Here is a 22,525-nt window from a genome sequence, read left to right as displayed (position 1 = left end):
GTTTGTTGAAGAGATGCTAGTTGTATTAAGATAGAAATTTGTTAGATTGGAAATAAACAATGAGAGAGAGAGAGAGAGAGAGAGAGAGAGAGAGAGAGAGAGAGAGAGAGAGAGAGAGAGAGAGAGAGAGAGAGAGAGAGAGAGAGAGAGAGAGAGAGAGAGAGAGAGAGAGAGAGAGAGAGAGAGAGAGAGAGAGAGTTGACCAACAGATTAAGTTGTATATATTGCTGCGCAACAATGGATTGATTCTTATCTCTTACAAAAGCACTTCAACCTTAATTCTTTGAAAGCCTAAGTCTTGTTTCTTACTTTCCATTGATCATCAATATGATGTCTGTCCCAAAGATGTTTGAACATCTCAGAATACCACTAGAAGCTATAAGATCAGCTACCAACGACTTTGCTAAAGACAATTGCATCGGAGAAGGAGGCCTTGGGAAAGTTTATAAGGGAGAACTTCTCCTTTTCAAGGGGCCTACCAAAGTTGCTTTAAAACGTTTAGATCGTACTGCTTGGCAACAAAACCCCGAGTTTTGGAAGGAGATCATGATGCTTTCAGAATACAGACATGAAAATATTGTCTCCTTCTTGGGGTTTTGTGACGAGAAAGACGAGAAGATCTTAGTATATGAGTATGCTTCTAACAACAGTCTCGACTTGCATCTCGATAGCAAAGATCTAAACTGGGTTCAACGTCTTTCAATATGCATCGGGGTGGCTTGCGGACTGGAGTACCTTCATGATCCTACAGGTACCCATCAAAGAATATTACACAGGGATGTTAAAAGTGCCAACATCCTCTTAGATGAAAATTGGAATGCAAGTATTGCAGATCTGGGTCTATCAAAATTTGATCAGGCTAATCCTGTAGGCACGATAGGCTATTGTGATCCTGAATATATGGAGACAGGGATGCTAACAAAGGAGGCAGACGTTTACTCCTTGGGTGTGGTATTGTTTGAAGTTTTGTGTGGGAGGTTGTGTATCCAGAATAATAATAGACGTGGAGAATCATTTATCCACCTGGTAAAACAACACTACGAACAGAACAAGCTAAATAAAATTATTTGGGTTAATATAAAGGATGAAATAAACCCAGATTCTTTGAAGGCGTTTGCAACAATTGCTTATCAATGTTTGAATAGGGACCGTAAAAACCGTCCATCAATGAACGATGTCGTGAAAAATCTTGAAGATGCACGGACATATCAAGTACGCTCCTTTTTTTCCTTTTACTGGTTCATTTATTTTTATTCTTGCCTTCATCTATCTTTTTCATTAAAACATCTTATATTTATTTATCTTTTTCATATATTTGGCTGTTAGTATCCCCCTGAGCAGTTGAAAAAAGCCCAATATAGAAATAAGAAATCTGAAGTTCAGAATCGATTTCTTCAAAAAATTTTATTTCAGTTATTCATACAAATTGCACTTCAGTCCGATAATCTAAATCACAAATCACAAACAGAATTCAGAAATCAATTTCAGCGATTCAGAAATTCGATTTACACACATGAAAACTTTAAAATATGAAAGGGTACTCTACTTCGAACTTTCGACGAATACGATTCATAAAGAAGCCAATTGGTGCACTTACTCTAGAGTCTAACTCTCAAAAGATTGATTCAGAAAGAAAATCATCTAGCTTTCGTTTGCTGCTATTTAAAAAAAAAAAAAAGTGAAAATCATAATTAAGAAGAGAAAGAACAATGTATTGTGTATTTGTGGCGGGCGAATTCTGAAAAATAAAAGAAGAACTAATGTTAGAGCGTTTGATGTGGGAGAGACGGCGTCTTTTGGAATTTCCATTTGAATCGACAATTGAAGAGATTATTATATTGCCTTGGGCCTGATTACTTATTAGAATCCTATGTGTGTGCCACTAGTGTTTTATAATATTTATGTAACAAAAAACATAACAAATGTTTTTAGTGTAGAAAAAACAAACTATTTATTATTATATTTATTTTATGGAAAAGAATAATAAATATTCATCTACACATAACCAAACTAGTTGAAAAGGATCATCACAATTTTTTAAAAGGTTTGGACTATATATGCCCAAGGAAAATGACAATCTAGTGGGATAAATTTTGCAATTTTGAATAAAATTATTTTACATTGAATTTAATCAAAATCAACATATATCAATACTTTTGCGTATGACACAACTCACACAAGTTTATATGTTTAGCTTCTACAATTTAAAGCAAGTTTATTCATTTAATTTTATAGCTTTATAAGAAAATTACACAAATGGACAAAAAAGTAATTGTAGATCGTCTCTTGGCTTGTGTTGTAGATATATACCGAGGGGACCAAAATATCACTACGAGATATAAAATTAGCTACCGACAACTTTGCTACAAACAAATGCATCGGGGAAGGAGGATTTGCAAAAGTTTACATTGGAGAACTAGTACAGTCGGAGGGGTATATCATGACCGTTGCTATAAAACGTTTAAATCCGACAAATGAGGCAGGGAACCGTGGGTTTGAAAATGAGCGTAACCTTTCTCGATACAGGAATGGTAATATTGTCAACCTTTTAGGATATTGTAATGATGACAATGAGGAGATACTTGTGTATGAGTACGCAGCTAAGAGAAGTCTCGACTTTTATATAAACAGCAATGATCTAAGATGGGTTCGACGCCTTAAGATATGCATTGGGGCAGCTAGCGGACTAGTGTACCTTCATAATCCTGAAGATTACCAAAAAAGTGTATGGCACCTTGATATTAAAAGTGGCAACATCCTACTAGATGAAAACTGGAATGCTAAGGTTGCAGATTTTGGTCTATCCAAGTTTATTGTTGCTAAGCAGGAAAACACATCTCCTATATCTGGTGCTGTTGGGACGCCTGGGTATTGTGATCCGGTATATATAGAGACAGGCTCACCAGCAAAGGAGTCGGATATTTATTCGTTTGGCGTGGTGTTGTTTGAACTTTTGTGTGGGAGGTTGAATACTCCCAATAAATATGAGCATCGATCTTTAGCAGAACTGATAAGAAATTGCTACGAAAAGAATGACCTAAGTGGAATTATCTTTGGTAATATAAAAGATGAAATAAGTCCTAGTTCGTTGAGAGAGTTTGTCACAATTGCTTATCAATGTCTGAAGAGAGACCGTGAAGAGCGTCCATCAATGAAAAAGATCCTGACAGCACTTGAAACTGCACTCGAACGTCAAGTACGTCGCTTTTCTACTTTCTTGATTCATTTCTTTATAGTAATCTAAATCTATCTTTTTTTCCTCATACTTTTGCGAGAAATAATATATCCTGTTACACTACCAATGAATGTGATCCAAAGGATGGGTGATTGGATCTTTTACTAGACTATGTTTGTTTATACCTTCTATGGGTCCTAGCGTCACATGTAAAGCATTATATAACCAAATTTACATCTCTATTCAGGTTTTACCTCTACATCTTACACCACCACCAAATCCAAGTTCAAAGAGCAGGAATGAGTATCAAAGATCCTTAAAGCCCCTAATTTGGGAGACAACCCGTGCCACTCTTGGAACTTTATGGGATGTGTCTCTTGAACATGGAAACCAATCATGGTAAGTGGGTTTGTTGGCTGGAAATTGCAAGCACTACTTATAACACGCATGTTATCTAAGGCATGAGTAAAACATATCATATTATGCTTTAGCTTCATTACTAAAATTGGTGAAATTTCTTACTTTTAGGGATCCTGAAATCGATATTACTGAACTCGAGAGTTTGTTTTGCAAATACAAAGATAGAGCTCACCTAGGTTCTGAAAAGCCCAAGCCAGAAAACCGTTGTCCGGTTAGTTCATTCAGCATGTACTTTAACTACCACTGTACTACTAAAATAAAATAAATGTCCATTGTTTCATTCTTTGTGATATACTCTTTTAGATACTTTATTAGCATTCTTAAGTGATTTTGACAATTTTCTTTATAGGTTCATTCGGACAGAGCAAATAGTTGCAAAATTATGCTTCAAGACATAAAGCTTCCCATCGCTGATATTATTGTAAGTTCATTAGGAGTTTGAAAAACTTGATATGGAATTAAAACTGATAAACTAAGCCAAGTCAAAACTAGTATGCTTAGTTTTAATTATAGAATTTTTTTTGTTCTAACCGTGGTCTGAACCAAAACACTTTTCTTCCATGAAACCACCACGTTTAGATAAGAAAGTAGGTTGTGAATCATTATTCCAACATGCTAATCTTCAAAATTGGTTCATTAGCTTCGATTATTAAGCTTGCAAATTGTTTTAATCCATTCAATTTTCCAATGTTTAATAGCTTGCTGCATTAGCATTACATTAATCCATTTATATATAACTTTATCTTTTAACCTCAACAAGAGTAAAATCCATATAACTCTCCAAACATTAGTTAATTGCTATATCAACATCCTATTTTTTGTCATTATTCATTTATTTCTCATATCTATAACATCAACAAGAGTAAAATCCATATAACTCTCCACCATTCAATAGAAAAACCAAGAAGAATTAAGAATAATTGTTATATCGATCTGTTTGAAAGTTGGCGTCATTATAACCACTCACTTTAAGTTCATATTTGCCACCAAAGACTAAGATCATATCTTTTGTCTTTTGCAAATACTTAATTATATTCTTCACCGTTCTCCAATGACCCATGTAAGGATTTCGCTGATATCTGCTAACCATGCTCAAAGAAAAAGCTACATCAGGGCGACTACATGGCATATCATACATGATTGATCCTATAGTCATAAAAGGTTCCCTCATTGGGAGACTCTTGAAGATCATCAAGATCAATTCTACTCCCACTATCTCCTTTGGATATGAGCTCTCTATCATGAAAGACTCCTCTTCGAGCTATGAAAACAACTTTCTCACTTCGTCTATAGAACAAGTATCCTAATAACTTATGTGGGTAACCAATGAAAATACACTTCTCGGCTCTGGGTTCTAGTTTTCTTGAGTTTCGTGTCTAACAAAAACTTCACAACCCTAGACTTTCATATGTGCGAGCGAGGTAGGTTTCCCTATCCACATTTCATGAGGTGTTTTGGAAGCCTTCTTAGTAGGAACAAGATTGAGGATATAGGCGATTGTCTGTAAGGCATACCCTCCTGAATGATATAGGAAGTGAAGCTTGACTCATCATGGAATGAACCATGTCAAGAAATGTACGATTTCGCCTCTCATCCATACCATTAAGTTGTGGTGTCCTAGGAGGTGACAATTCAGAAATGATTCCACATTCCTTAAGATAATAAGATATTCTCCACTTCTATCAAATCAAAGCATCAATATCTTCTTGTCCAATTGACACTCTACTTCATGCATAAAATATTTGAACTTTTAAAAAGCTTCCGATTTATGCTTGATTAGGTAGATATACTCATATCTACTATAATCATCAGTAAACATTACTTAAAAGCAATTTGCATCTTTAGTGACAGATATGAAAGTCGCACATACATTTGTATGTATTAGGTCAAACAATCCTTCACATCTTTCACATGTACCAGTGAAAGGTGACTTAGTCATGTTGCTCAATAGATAATACTCGCATTGATCATCTGACTTTAAGTCAAATAATTTCAACACTCCATCCTTTTGGAGTTCGACAATACGTTTCTTGTTTATGTGTCCAAGACGACAATTCCATAAGCATGCTTTGTCCAAACTATTGGAAGAATCAATATTATAAACACAATCGCCAAGTTCGTTCACACATATAGTATTTTCATACACACCATTACAAGGAAAAGATTTAAAAATAAATGGATCATTTTTATAAACTAAAATTGAACCATTGACATTATCAAAACTATAGAGATAACCTTGTCTAAATAAAGCATCAAATGAAATTATGTTTCTTGTAAATTCTGAGGAATAACAACAGTTGTTTAAATCAACCCTAACACTATAGTCAAACATTACCTTATAAGTCCCAAACTTGGTAGGAGGTGGCTTTTGCTTATTCCCCATTATTAGGTTCAACTTTTAATGCTAAACTTCTTCACTTTCCCTTAGTCCCTGCATATCAGAACAAATGTGGAAACCACATCCCGTATCAAGGATCCAAGAGTTTGGCATATTAGGGTTATTGATCTCAATAATGTATGTACTAGATGAAGAGACATACACCTTGCCATTGTCCTCTCTCACTTCTTGCAGGTACTTCGGACAGCATCTCTTTAAATGCCCTTTCTAGCCACAATGAAAGCATATTGCTTCTTTCGAATCACTTATAGGTGGAGCATTGAAGTTGACGTTTCCCTTTGAACCATTGACTCTACAACATGGGTTTTCCTTTTCCACTCGGGTTGGGAACAAGCTTTTCTCTTCTTTCCCTTTCCTTGTTGAATAGCTACTACAAGGGTACTTGCATAACTATTGGAGTGAGAATTTTTCATTCCAGTTTCAACAGCTTGCAATAGGTTATGGAGCTCAATCAATATGGTCTCAGTATTATTCAAATGATAAGTTAAAATGAATAGATCATAACTAATGGTCAAGGAGTTGAGTACCATGTCAATGGAAAGCTCATTGTAAAAGTTCACATTGAGCTTTTCTAGCCTCTCTATGTGTCTCTGCATCTTTTTCACACGAGCATACACAAATTCCCCTTCTTTCAATTTGCCTGCCATAAGCGCCTTCACAACTTTATAACACTCTTTTCTCGCTTTCTTGTGGAACATTTGAGCAATATACAAGTTCATCTCATAAAGCCAGTAGTCCTCATAGAGATTTTGAAGGTCAGGTGCCATGGTTGCAATTATTAATCAAGCAACCTTGGTGACATTATAAACGTGCTAATTATATTCAGTGAGTCCCTCAGGATTAGCAGTTTCTTTGTTTATTTCTAGGGTTGGATTCTCGAGAACAAACTCTTTGTTCTCGTATCTCAAGGTCAACTTAAAATTTGGCATCCAGTCTATGTAATTTGGACCAATAAGCTTTTCTTTAAAAAGATTGACACGATATGGAAATTCTGAGTGGGTGGATTAAGAAGAGGAGGAGGAAGAGAAAGATCACCATTTCTAGACATCTAACATAAGAGATAAGAGTTTAGTTATTTGATTATCCTTAAATATTCAAGGATAGAATCCAAAAATACAATTCGAAATTAATCATGAGTTTATATTAGATATGTAAGACACTTTACCAATTTCGATCTATTATGAAATACCTAGATCTTTCGAGATCCATAGAACTTTTCAATGACATGTTTAATATTAGACTATGCTTTTCAATTTGTGACTGGGATGTAGAGGATTACAAACAAGATGTGAATAACCATGCAAACCTGCATGACAACCTCGTTCACATTTATGATCTCACATTGACTTGCCGGTTAACCATACATACTCCATAAACACTAAACACGAGTTATGCCAATGTTCAAAATTGTAGTTCCTAATTAGTATGTTGGTTAAGCATGCATGCTCCACTAACGACACACAAAGAACCAATGTGCATTATTATGGATTACCTTACACTTTCACGTTTTTATCTTAAGTAACTAGAGTGAGATTCTGGTAGTTTCTAGCACTTATATATTATACTTTTAATATTATTATGTCATGTCAAACCCGTTCGGTTAAGGACCCTCCACCATCCAAAGAAACGATGGGTGAAAATAAGACCCATTTAACAGTCATTTTATATGTTGTTTTCTTATACCTCTCTTATAGTGTTACATCGTGAATGAGACATACTATTGATTTTTGATTGAATTTTAGTTATACATATAATATTATAACTTTTATAAATATGTATAAGGTATATTTTAAAACTTTTAAAAATACAAGGGTTAAGTTTAATTATCTTGATTAACAGTTAATTAATTAATCTTTTAAAACATCTTCATTTAATATTAATCCCTTAGTTAATGAATTAATTAAATTAATTAAATCATTTAAAATTAAACAATTATCTTTAATTAAACTATTAATTAATTAATTAATCTATTTAATCTAATCCGTTCCTTATTTTTGATAATTAGGTTTTAAGTTATGTATATTTAATTGTTCAAAATTTAAGGCCTTTAAAATAACAAATATGGAAAATTAGTAACCCTAATAAAACCCTAGTAATTTTAATTTTTGAAACAGGCATGGTGGCAAGGAAATTTCAAAAATCCCTAGAGGGCTAGGCATTTTTGATTTACCTAGTTTCTTTTAGACTTTCACAAATGTGCAAATTATAAAACATACCTGACTTTGATACCACTGATGAGTTTTTTAGATTAATTGTATGTACTTGCAAAATTTCACACATACTTTGAAAAAATAACTAAATAACCCTACCAAAATAGAAATTCACAAGGTTTGATGACATACCTTATTGCTATTATAAAAAATAGAAAAGTACTTTGAAGAATCATTTTTTGAATGCTAGCCCCAATAGTCTGGAAACCTACACTAAATCACACCCAAACCCTAGGAATACCTTAGGATCAAAATAAGAGAAAGAGTGGGAGATTTTGAAATTTCTTTTGTGTTGTGATGGATTCTTGAGTCTTATGGATGTCCTTATTTATAGTTATCGGAAACCCTAATTTGAATTCAAAATATTGCAATTCAAATTCACATTTATAATCAACCAATGAGGCTTTTAGAATCCCTAGAGGGAGGCTCCAAAATCGTCCCCTCATACGAAAGTTTTAGAATGTTTCCTTATTCAACTATTTAACAATTGCAATATAACTCTTAGACCCATTAATTAATTCTAATTAATCCATACCAATTAATTAAACTAATTCTGATTAATTCTAGATTAATTAATTATATTTCTAATTAATATATTAATCTTATAATATATTAGTAAATTATTTACCTCTCTCTTAATATCAATCAAAGTATTACGAGGACAACCCAAAAAAAACTTTACTATTATTCAATCAATTATATCAATTTAGTTAACACCTTATACATCCCAATCCAACATCTAATTATCACAAGTAATAGTCAAGATAGTTTATCCCTAGAAAATGAGAAGTGCTCTTGAAAACATTATGAACGAGCAACATTCAATAAATATTGGTTTTTACCTTCGACAACCCATTTTGCTGAGGTGTTGAAACAGTGGTGGACCTTAGTGGAGCCCATGTGGTTTGGGGCCACTGCTCCGATTCCAGCACGCAGTGTAAATTATTTATTTATTTATTTATTTATTTTAATGTTTTTTCTATTAGGTGCACCGATTTTAAAATATGAGTGCCACTACTAATTTAGACTTTTCGGAAAGTTTTTTTAGTACCACCCCTACTAAAACGTTCTGTATCTGCCACTGTGTTGAAACACACAACGTTCGATGAACAAATATATGAAACAAACACAACTATATAAGATTAATCTTTATTTCAAAGAGTTATTTGGCATACTTTTACAATATCAAACGTTACACTAACCTGTAAATTAATCTAAACCTAAGATTCTCACTCACATTCAAGATTCTAGCTATACAAGAATATAGAATGAACAACAACAAAGCTATTGATGTAAAAGATGATAAAAAGGAAATTATTTCAAGCGAATCAGTATGAACAAAGATTGAAGATGAGAGAATATGGATTTCTATCGTATGGGAGAGAATATTTCAAAGTGAGTACGAGAAGAACAATCATATATCTTTAATAGCTTCCACTTTACACCCTCACGAATCCAAGCTCAACTCGCGCAACCTTTATCTTTAACATAATCTTCTCTAGTACCCGCTCTCCAACTATATGCAACAGGGCCGGCTCAACCAGTTTGGAGGCTCTAAGCGAACCAAAAAGTTGGGGCCCTTTGTCATTTACTATACTTAATGTTATCAACATTTTTGTATGTAGTTAAAAATTTTAAAAACGACACTTTTTTATTCTATAAAAGCTATTGTTGCATTTTTCTTTTCCTTTTTAAAGCCTCTCATTCATATTTTCTCTTTGACATGATTATTAATTATTTGATTAATAATAACAATGAACAATCACCAAGAAAACTACTATAAGTATAGAAGATATGGATTAGCCGATTACGAATTTTGGATTATACCTGTTCCCTTGATATTTGATAATAGAACTTTAGAAGATAATGGAAAGTCAAATTCTGAAATTCGTTCCAACCTGATTTGTATTTTTTGTATAGGGGTGTAAGTGAGCCGAGCTACTCGTAAGCTACTCGGGATCGACTCGTTAAAAGCTCGACTCGAGATCGAATTAAACGAGCCTGAGCCGAGCTCGAGCCTAAACATGAGGCTCGTTTATTAAACGAGCTCGAGCCGAGCTTCAATTAATGGGCTCGCGAGCCTAAACGAGCTTAAACAATCCTATATATATATATATATATATATATATATATATATATATATATATATATATATATATATATATATATATAGAGAGAGAGAGAGAGAGAGAGAGAGAGGCTCGATTAGGCTCGCGAGCCCATTAAATTGTTCACGAGCCGAGCTCGAGCTTCGTTTTAAGGCTCGAATCGAACTCGATCTCAATCTTGAGCTTCCTCAAAATTAAACGAGCTGAAGTCGAGCTTGGTCAGGCTCAGGCTCGGGCTCGGCTCGGCTCGTTTACACCCCTAATTTTGTAATCTGTTGTAACCAATGAAGAATAGAATAAAAAACCAGATAACAGAAAAAATCAAAATCAAAAAGTATTAATCCTAATCAACTTGAACTAATAACTATTAACCCTAATTAGATAATCATATCTGATATCTCAGGTTATAAGTATGCCAATTTCAGATACAATTTCAACAACACAGCGACACACCCTAATTAGATAACAGTTTCTTAGATTCAGATGACAGATAATGGAAAAATGAAAGTGAAAAGTCAAAAAATTGCACATACCATTTTCAGTGATAACCTTGAATCATCAGAAATCCTTGAACAATTGACGGGTGGAGTAGATTTATCAGTTATGGAGAACATGAGAAGCCAAGATTGGAAAAGGAAGAAGAACAGAAGGTAATGTATGTATTTCAGCGGTTTAGAATCGTTAATCACAGTCCGATTTTTGAGCCGCCCCTGAGAAGAAGAAGATGAGAAGTGTGATCGTGGCTTTTAGAAGAAGAACCGATGAATCGAACTTTTGAGGCGTGTGCACAGTGAGACAGCGATTCAGCTAATATGGACAATTCGACATTGGATTGTATTAGACATTTTGGTTAAGTGGGGCCCTCTAGAAATGGAGGCCCTAAGCCCTAACTTTGTCCATTTACACATAGAGCCGGCCCTGATATGCAACTAAATAATGTGTGCTCTTTAACATAAAAGCTTTAAATTCCTACAATAAACTTCCAAGTTTAGTCCCTAGTATTAAAAGAACTTCTCAAGTTATATTGAAACATATTAAAAGCGAACTTTAGTAATTTAAAATTATAGTTAACTTTTTAAAAATATTTAAATAACTTTATTTACAAAAAACACTGAGGTTAATAAAAAAAAACAAATAAAAATAAGAGTAAATTACATGAATGGTCCCTATGGTTTGGGGTAATTTGCGTGCTTGGTCCCTAACTTATTTTTTTTTAACTCGGAAAGTCGCTACTGTTTGTTTTTGTTATGCGCTTGGTCCCTACTATATGTTTTTATTACGTGTTTGGTCCTGTTTTAACTAAAATGACTATTATTTAAATAGGGAGAAATGATGCGGTATGTAAAGTAAGGTGATCAGGGTAGAGTTGGGGGGTGTGTTTTTTTTAAAATAAATTAAAAAATCAAGAGCAAAATGGTTTTTTTAGGTAATACAGGGACCAAGCGCGTAACAAAAAAAAACAGTATGGACCTTCCGAGTTAAAAAAATAAGTTAGGGATCAAACGCACAAATTACCCTAAACCATAGGAACCATTCGTTTAATTTACTCTAAAAATAATTACTTGGAACGAAACACGTGAACTTCACTCTTCACTAGTAAGCAAACAACATTCAAATTAAGTAAAATGTTTATAATGTTCACGTAGTTACCAACTTGAGTGCTAAAATACGTCTAATATATATGAATGAAAAAAAATACAACTAAGGCTCCAAGCAATGCATAAGCCCGTCATGGTCGCCCAACTCCCCCCTTCTGGGCCAGGCCTGGCTACTTGTCACTATGGCTACCTGTCATTGTTGAAATGATATAAAATACAATGTATCAAATGCTATTAGAACAAATTACTCGTTACTTACCGAGTGACACTGATATTTCAAGTCACTCAATATAGTTACTTGTTTGCAAGTATATATATCCTATTTATATTATAACTTCTAAAGAATACATGCATCATCGTTAAATGTACATATCCCTGCAGATGTAGGTTATATATATATATATATATATATATATATATATATATATATATATATATATATATATATATATATATATATATATATATATAGGTAAAGGTTCAAATGAGAACCAAAAAAGGTTAAGAACCGTAAGAACCTCTAATTTTATATGTTTATAAAGGGTTTACGGTTTTAGGGTTTAGGGTGTTTATAAAGGGTTTAGGGTTTAGGGTGTAGGGTTTAGGGTTTAGGGTTTAAGGTTTAGGGTGTTTATAAAGGGTTTAGGGTTTAGGGTTTAGGGTTACCCTAAACCCTTTATAAACCTCTAAAGTTAGAGGTTCTTACGGTTCTTAAACTTTTTTGATTCTCATTTGAACCACTCTATATATATATATATATATATATATATATATATATATATATATATATATATTCAGGTTCATTTGAGACCATGCTAACTTTGTGAGACCATAAAACCAAATCTAAAAATAATTTTAAAATGCAAAATAAAATGATAAATCCAAAAATTCTTCTCTTAATTATTATTTTTGAAACTTTAGTTACCTAAAAAAAATAAAAAAAGATTACCGATTTTTTTGAAAAGTAACTGAAATATTCTAATAGAATATTACACTGTAAATATTCTAATGTGATTTTTAAAATGTTAGAATATTTTACTAGATTTGTCAGATATGTAGAATATTCTAATATTTTACTAGAATATTTGAAAAAAAATATATATTTTTTTTATTTTTTTCGGTATTTTTTTTATTTTTTTGGAAAATATAAATTCCGAAAATAATATTTAAAAAAAAAATCGAAAATTTTCAATTATTTTGCATTTTAAAAATATTTTTGTATCTACTAAATGAGTTGTTAAAATTGCGTCTCACAAAATTAGGCAGTCTCAAATGAGCATAATCATATATATATATATATATATATATATATATATATATATATATATATATATATATATATATATATATATATATATATCACCAAAGTGCTTTAACATCATATCGTGACCCTCTTTGTTTTACTGTTCGCCTTTACCCCTTTTTTAAAAACTTATATATTTTTGAATATATGTCACAAAGTCTCTTGCAACACTATGTGAAAATAATCATTCATGACCCATGCAAATAGTCAAGGGCGGAACACAAGCACTAAAATGAGGGGCCGGAACCAAAACTACAAAACAAAATAGTATAAACAAATTTAATTTTATTTAAATTGTAGCATATTATAAAACCCTTATACTTTTTTGTTTATTAATCGATTTCTAACAATTACCAACTAGATTTTTGAGTCTAGTTGAATTAATAATCGACAATTAGGTTTACAAATCTTAATTAATGTTTTAGTATTTTCTTATTGAGAAAAGACTCATAATTTTTTTCTAAATGGTTTTCTAATATATTTTTATAATCTCCTCAAATCATGTGTACATTAAACAATAACACAAGATAGAGTTTAAAAAAAGTGAGCATAACAAAATGGTTTATACATGTTTTACTAAAGAAATTTTACTATCTTATATTTCTAAAAAAATATTAACAATATTTCCACTTATCACAAACCTATTCAAAGAAAAAAGTCAAAAGCTAATATTGGATGCACAGCAGTGTAATTTTCTTTTGTTTAATAGAAAAAGCAATTCATATATAGACACACGCGCAATATGTTGTACTCTTTGACTCACTTTAACATCGCTATACAATAAAAAAACCCTAAAGCAGCCAACGAGAAGGAACAAGTATGTATTGTGGACTAACAAGTAAGAGAGGCTGCAAAGATTAACAAAAACCAGTACACATCTAGTACACATCTGAGTCGCAAAGACCGTAGTTCGCATATGATGAGGAGATCGGGGAAGAAATCGACATTGACGGAGAGGAAGAGAAGAGTGGCGCTTCTGTTACATTCTTTTGAGACTTCTTAGTTCTCTCCTTTTATTTCTTTTTTTCTTTTATGGTTATCAAATAGTTTAAAATTTCAGAATTTATTTTTGGTGTATCTGTTTCCTTCATATTAGGATTTTTAGTTATTCACAAGACTTCTTGTTTGTATTTTTTTGGAGTCCTGTTCATTTCAAGTCTCTCCAAAGCTTCGTTTTTTTTAATATGCAAGAAATAATTTAAATCTATGTAAAAACAAGTATAAGTAGGCTGAAAAGCGGGGAGGCCATGGCCCCCTCTGGCCCCTAAAGGGATTCGTCCCTGCAAACAGTTAGACGTATTACCTTGATTGGGAAAATAAATCATGCAATATCAAAACTCCTATTGGTTTATTAAGTTAATGAACACTTTAATTTCTGATATAACATTGCAGCATTATATAAAAAGTTGTGTTTGATTTGCAGAATGCGATCCTTGCATTAGATTCTTCTGCTCTGAGTGCTGATCAAGTTTATGACCTTACTGAACTTTGTCCTACAAATGAAGAAATGGAGATGATAACGGTACAGTCTGCTCACTTCTTTCTTGTGTTAGTTTGTATTCTTTCCATTATATCCATACATAACAAAGATAAAATTATGCCAGGTCATTTGTATATATATATAACACCTTAGCAATTCAATTGTGTAGCTTGCGAAAAAAACATAAGGGTTTTGTTTCAAGTGTCACTTTAAGGAAACATGAACCGATGAAAAAATGGTAATTTATGACAAGAACAAAAAGTAGAAGGTTGAATAAAATTATGGGCGAAATCGAGGCCGCAGAAAGTAAAAAAAAAAAAAAAAAAAAAATTAATGGTTCTCTTGAGAAAATCGCTTACATTTTTTTTTTTTAATTTTTAAATACACATGTATGCCTAACTTGTGTGTAGTCTATGCCTATTGCGTACATCATGAATAGCTATTATTCATCAAATCTGTAATTTTAGACATTTGTTAAGAACTTGTTGCTATAAATATTGAGTTTTGGAGACCAATCATCCGTTTGATCCGATTGCTTTCTATGGGGGCTAAGCATGGGTCCCACTCAAGTTGGTAACGTTAGGATTTGACCCACTAGTAGTTTTTAGGTAACTCATCATTAGAAATAGATTTCCATGTACGATTGTTAACTTACGCATGTTTGGCGGTTACATTAATAATATATATCTCTACTCCATCAGTGAATTAGACGGTAACTCTGATCCTGTGAATCTTGTTAATTCTTTTTGTTTTGTTTTGTTTTTTTTTTCTTCTCATATTTATTATGCATGCCTGATTTTCTGTTTATCAACGGTTAATCCTGACAATGATGCCTAGACATATACTTAATATGCAATTGTATTTCTATATCTCAGAACCATACTCGAGAAAAGGAAACACTAGGAGAGTGTGAACAGGTATTTTTAATCGTAGATTGGAAGTTTTATTGCAGAAATTAAGATATAATCGCACCTTCGATATAACATTATGGTACCTTGCCTTTTAGTTATTCTTGGAGTGTGCGAAGATCCCAAGGATGGATTCAAAACTACAAGTATTTGCATTTGCAATTACTTTTACCCGTCGGGTGAATATTCTTCATAATTAATCTTTTTGCTATTTTACTTTATTTATGTCTGTCTTAGCTACCTTGTTTATTTGAGTTCAAAAAAATTTGCAGGTTAAGAATTTCAGAGACACCCTAAATATTATCAAAGATGCTACTAAAGAGGTAAATTTCATCTAGGTCCAATTTAATATTTAACTCGCAAGTAAAGCTCATACCCTCGGATGAGGAAGTATCATGTTGGCTTTTAGGCCACCCTAATGCACCCCTCAGATTATGAACATACTTATACACCAGTTTGCAAAATCTTAATTTCTTCTAGAAAATTTAGATCAAGGAATCAACAAAGCTGGCTAAGATAATGCGGATAATTCTCAAGTTGGGGAACAAATTAAATGCAGGCATAGCTCAAGGTACAGTAGGAAGTGTTGCATAAATATCTTCATATCTCGGACCTTATATTTCCTTACCGTGTTTCATGCAATGATGTATATCATCTATGTTGCAGGATCCGCCAAAGGATTCAAATTAGGCAGTCTTGAGAGATTGGGTTGCACATGGGCAACAGACAAGAACGTCACACTGTTGCACTTCCTATGCAAGGTACATCCTTGACTTTTAATTTTGACGTATATTAGTTGATTACTAAAAAGAAAGCTATAATTATGATATCCACTTAACCAAGTATTCACACACGAATCCTTTGAAACAAAGTAACTTCTTGTTATGTAAACAATCTTTCATTAGATAGGGAAATCAAGTTTATATCTTTCCTAGAAGAGATACAGATAGAGATAAACCAACAAGTTGTTAGTTCAGGCCCTCAAGTTAAAATCACAAATATGTCTTTACCTGAGTTTGATAGAGAATTGAGTTATGAAAATATGTATATATGGAAAGGAAATAAGAAAAAACCAAAAGCCTACACTTTCATTCGTAGATAAATGGTTATATATAGGCTGACAAGGAATGTACTTTAAGCATAAAGAAATAAAAAAAAAAGATCCTACCTAAAGAACCCGTAACTGAATATTACTTCTCAACCCACGGTGTACTTTTAATTTTCCATAAGCTTTAAGAATTGGTCAAACCTTCTGCTCGACTCCTTTTCTATTCAAACTCTAAACTCTAAAACAAACTAAAATACACTATAAATAAAACAAACAAAAATACCTACTAAGACCAGCCATGCATCACATGACTTTCAAACCAATTAACCCAACACAAGTCTATCATAGTTTTCTTGGGGACAAAATATTAAAATGTGATAAAGATACAAACACATAATAAAGATGCGAAGAGAAATTATGAACACAAAAATTTATGACTATTCGGATGATCAGAGTAATCCTTTTATTTACACATGCAAACTAGAGATATTTTATTAGAATCGTGGCTGCCACACATGATTTCTACTTAGGGTTACAAACATACAATAACATATATTTATATTAAAAAAAAATTGACCGCTGCTTATGGGATAGTGCCCACGAACCCAAAACGTCATTTGGCTGTGTGGTTCGCAGGGCCTGTCCTAAATATTTAAATTTCTTCATATGTCCAGGACGAGTCAGAAAAAAAAAGACTCTTATATAAATAAATATACATATAATAAAAAAATTTGGGTCCTGTCCAGCTGCCCACTTTGCTCTTCCTCAACGCCCCTATTATGGTTCGTGCATAGTAGACCTTGTGCCAAGCGCCACAGGTATTGTGCTCGAGCACTGCCTGTGCACCGCAAGGGGTGGCTTCCCTTTTCCCCCACTAGCTCTTTTGGGAGCGGGACCCGATTGCTAAGTCTAGGCAATGAGGCCAAGGTAGCTGGAAAGCATTATCCAACTAAATACCATATCTGGTATCTCAGACATAAAACAATGTGCATTTGTGTCTCTTACTGTTTCACTAATTTGAATGTAGGATTGGGTTTTGAGACACATATTTTCAAAATAAAAAAAGTTTAAAACACAAAACATAAACAAATTTGAGGTAAAAGAATGGGTGAATGCATACAAAGACCATATATGTGAACGATATTAATAAAATTTTCTGTCTCATGGAATGAATTGCCAGAAAATGAATTCCCTACATTTTCTTTATGAAACTTAATTTATGTCAGTTTTATAATTTTTTAACTTTGGGTATTTACATACCACTATTGCATATGAACAGGTGGTTGCTGAGCAAATGCCAGCGTTGTTGTATTTTTACAAGGATCTGATTCACTTGCAAGATGCATATTGGGTAAGCTAAATACCTTAAAATTAGTCGAGTTTCTTCCTGGCAATAGGACGCCTAATGCTGACTTGTAATGTTTTTTGTTTCATTTGGGTAATCACATCAAACCATATAGATACAAATTAAAGATTTGTATGAGGAGAAGTGTGCAATAATCAATAGTTTTGAGAAGGTTAAGCAGGAATTCGATGCTTCAGTCAGTGATGGGAGTGTATCTGCTAAATTTCGGAAGGTAATTAAATATATATTGGTTTAATTTGCAAGTATCTTTAGTATAACAGGCTGGAAAACTATGAGTGACCTACGGGGACATAATATTTTATTGAATTGAAAACTAAAGAATCAAGATAATGAATCAATAGCTTATGATTAGCGTGGTTTAATCATTGAGTTGACAAAAGTTTAAATGCATTTATGTATTTCTTAGCTGGAACGACAATTTACTTCATACCAAGGTTTGAAGGATTCCATAATCAAGAGGACTGAATTTGGATCCTTTAGGATACGCCTAGAAATTCATTAATAAATGAGTGACCAACAAAACTTTCAGCCACTCAGGATATTTGATTTCTATAATCTCTCAAGATGCATGATTTCAGTACTTACTCAGTTCAATGGAAGTTTCACAGATGTAGTACTAGCCTAAATCTAAATATTTTACCCATTTGTTTCCTTTATATGTGGACAAAGTGTTGCAAAAAAACAAATTTTGTATGTTGGTCTTAAGGCAATACATATTGCACCCACACAAGAAAGAACATAATTCATATAATTAGTAATGAGTATCAGTCAATATAGTCTATCTTTTTCTTTCGAAAAAGTAAATTAATTATACATCACCCTTCAGGCCTTGAGGACATTTCTTTATAGTGCCGATGCAGAACTCCCATCTCTGATCGCCCTGTTTGATGAAGTGGTGAGTAATTCAATTATGTCCTTTAATTATTATATATGTTCACCCTAACATCATTAGAAATGAACGAGAAAAATATTAGTTTACTTCGTAACAAGCAAACATGTCTTACAGGATCGGTACGCAGAGTCACTTGTCATATATTTTGGAGAGGATCCCAATCATTATTCATGGGGACAAGGTTTGTTGTAGTTTTTAATGGCATTATTTCTTAATTACAAGTTAACGAGAGTTTTTTCTAGCTATTTATGGTATATATGTAAACATATATGTTAGGATGATCTAATTTGTATCACAACATAATAAGAGCAATCGTTTTACACCTTTATTAACACAAAAATAAAAGGGTAGGTAAATCTAGAGCATGACACAATCAGTTTCAAACTAGTGATTGAGGGCTTTTATTTATGAGTTATCAAAAGATCCTAAACACACACACACACACATATATATATATATATATATATATATATATATATATATATATATATATATATATATATATATATATATATATATATATATATATATATATATATATATATATATATATATATATATAGAGAGAGAGAGAGAGAGACAGAGAGAAAGAGAGACAGAGAGAGAGAGAGAGAAAGAGAGAGAGAATATGTGACTGTATATATCTAACCTTATGCGTAGTATCGAAGTATATTTAATATGAATATTAATATACTGTTATTCATATATTTATTTTTATTTTATTATTCTGATATGATTCTTATATATGTGTAATATTATAGTAAATTATAATGTGAATATAAATTAATTTTTTTTACATATTCTAAAAAATGAAATAAAGTTATATATACAAAATTTATAGTATATAAAAGTAATGTTTTTATATATTCACTTTATTTAGCTTACAATATATATATATATATATATATATATATATATATATATATATATATATATATATATAGTCTCTAATCGCTATCTCTAGGGGCGTAGCCAATATAGGCCAACGCCCACCCAAACAAAATTAAGGTTTTATATATATATATATATATATATATATATATATATATATATATATATATATATATATATATATATAGTATGTGTAATATATATTTTTGTTAAATAAAAGGAATTGGGGTTGTAATATGGCCTATTCTATTCAAAACTTGAAATTAGTAGAAGTGAACACATTGTTATTTATGTCGATTAGACTCCATTTTAGATTATTTTAATGATGTAAGATAACATCGTGTGCAACTTAAAATAAACAATTTAGTTAAGAATGTATATATAGTTACATTGTGTTATCGTTTGAAATTTTTTCCCACTTGTTAATGTTTTATATATTATTTGGCCTACCCTATACGTCATTGGCTATCTTGCATGTTTCGTACTTACCCATACATTACTTTTGTTTTCCAAACTCCTCACAGAAAGAAACTAGACTCTATATTACAGAATGCTCTCTAACTTACAATAATTGGATTGCTTTTGTTTCTATTATTCATGTAGTTACATAATATGAGATTAATTTGTTCTTTTATATTTTGTATGAGGATATTTGATGATTTATTCACTTTGTTTTTGCAGTTATAACTTATCTGGTGTATTTTATCGAGATGTTCAAAAAAGCACATAATCATAATAATGTGAAGGCAACTGCTAGAAAGAAGAAATTGGAGACAAGTACTAAAGAAGAATGATGCAAGATTTCATTCTTATACCAATATAAAACCCCATCGTAACAAGCAATGCACTTGTAACCATCTAGCTAGGTTCAAAGTTCTTATGTAACATTGGATTGTATAACATATAAATAAGATAGTAAGGGATCCACCAAAAGAAGAAATCATTAATAAAACTCTAAACATATACATTGTTGTTACCGGTTATTCTCCTAATTTCCATGCGTATATTACTTCGTGATCTTTGTATGTTCATATAATTAATTGACACATAATTGTGTTTTTCTCATGTAGATCAACCTAAGGTGTATAATAATTAAAGTAAAATGTATGCTATATGTTACCTATAATCTAATACACAAAGTGAAAAAGATAAAAGACATATCTAATAAACTACATAAATAATTGCCTACTTACATGTGATCCATTAATTACTTGAATCGGACAAAGAAACAATGCAGACTACCAAAATAGGGATAGGTATCAAATAAAGTATGATCAAATAGTGCATGCTTCACTTCCACGTGTTAAAATATGAGAACCAAAACATGGCAGAAATACAGGCAAGACAACCAACACCTTCCTTTGAATTTTATCTCACTTGTAATAATAAAACAAGACAAACCAAACCAACATACCCCTTGATTTTCAGACTCCAAAAAAACTAGCTCAATAATAAGACCCATTAGTTGCAATTTAGTTTTAACTCATTGCTTGAACTCCCCCACATTAAATATGTTCACACTTACCAACAACCTATAGAAAAGATGTTTTGCTTGCAAATTGGAAACAAGTTAGCCACTTGTTGGCTTTTGTTGTAATATATTGGGCTTACTTTTTGTTTTCATCTAGATCATGAATGAAGTGGAAGCTAGCAAATACCAATATGATTTTTCCTACTATGAAACTTTGGAGTTTTGACATCTAAATGATTACTTTATTGTTGCCAGACGATTACTTTATTGTTGCCAGACATCTGGTCGACGCCTTCTTGAAATGGGATGGACCCATAAACTAGAGGCTGCAAAATAAAAATTAGATAGTTCGACAATGAACGGACAAGTGAAATTAAACTCTAACAACCTCAAAAGTATTTATAGACGTTATTATTCAAGGATATTTAGCATATATATTTATGAAACTTAAGAGCATTTAGAACATCACTTATACAAAAACAACATTTGGTCACGACTTTCTCAAAACGTATTAGCTATAAGAGCATCCACAATGGTGAATTTAATGAGAGAGTTGATTGAAGTGACAAGGCTATGTGTCATTCAATGGATAAAACTCTACCATTGTGAGATGCCACCTTGGCATTCAATGGATTTGGAGTTTAATGGCCATTAAACTCTTCAATGAGTAAAAGGAATGTTTTAATTCTTAAATATTTACTATGAATTACATTTTGTAACATTCTATTGAGCTTTGTGTACTTCAATGCATTGTAGGAAAAAAATGATAGATTTGTGTGGATTGTAGAAAGATGATGTGACAATCCATTGAACTCTATGGAGTTCAATGCATTATTGATGACCTAACTTTTCTTATTTGTATGGAAAAAGGTCAATTTACGAGATTGTATTATTGTTGTAGCTCTATATTAATTTAATAATCATGACATATACAAAAAATATTCACACCTTTAGCCTTGAGTTTGATAGGAATAGTGACAAGTATGTGTCACAGTTTTACATGGTGTACGGATGTTATCATTTGTCATGGTTTTTGGTTTTGTTATTCATATGTAGACCATAGCAAATGATAATTTATGGTCAAGAAAATCCTTTTTTTGTTAAAAAGTGGTAGAATTATTAGTTTCATCGTATAGGAGTTAATTGTGATCACTATTAGAATAAGTCCAAGTGCAACGTCCCAAAATTTAAGGCAAAAGTTTCATCTTTATAATAATAAAACCATCATCCAAAACGTATTCATAAAACCATAAAAGA

The 22,525-nt window shown here is 32.1% G+C and overlaps 1 protein-coding gene across 1 annotated transcript; it reads left to right on the top strand.

The window, feature by feature from the left end:
* The first annotated feature begins 221 nt into the window (after positions 1-221).
* Positions 222-20,773, top strand: LOC145117638 (uncharacterized). Its single transcript, XM_079053936.1, has 16 exons — positions 222-1,212; positions 2,303-3,196; positions 3,423-3,574; positions 3,704-3,806; positions 3,945-4,016; positions 14,636-14,734; positions 15,568-15,609; positions 15,699-15,779; positions 15,873-15,923; positions 16,090-16,171; positions 16,267-16,361; positions 17,928-17,999; positions 18,109-18,225; positions 18,841-18,909; positions 19,021-19,087; positions 20,479-20,773. Exons 1-16 carry the CDS (start codon positions 328-330, stop codon positions 20,589-20,591), a joined length of 2,994 nt encoding a protein of 997 aa, XP_078910062.1. The 5' UTR covers positions 222-327; the 3' UTR covers positions 20,592-20,773.
* The last annotated feature ends 1,752 nt before the right edge of the window (positions 20,774-22,525 follow it).

The sequence above is a fragment of the Lactuca virosa genome, chromosome 5 (genome assembly GCF_052849685.1).
Source record: "Lactuca virosa cultivar CGN04683 chromosome 5, Lactuca_virosa_CGN04683_v6, whole genome shotgun sequence".
NCBI lineage: Eukaryota > Viridiplantae > Streptophyta > Magnoliopsida > Asterales > Asteraceae > Lactuca > Lactuca virosa.
The sequence above is the reverse complement of the archived record's forward strand: the minus strand, read 5'-3'. Positions and strand labels throughout refer to the sequence as shown.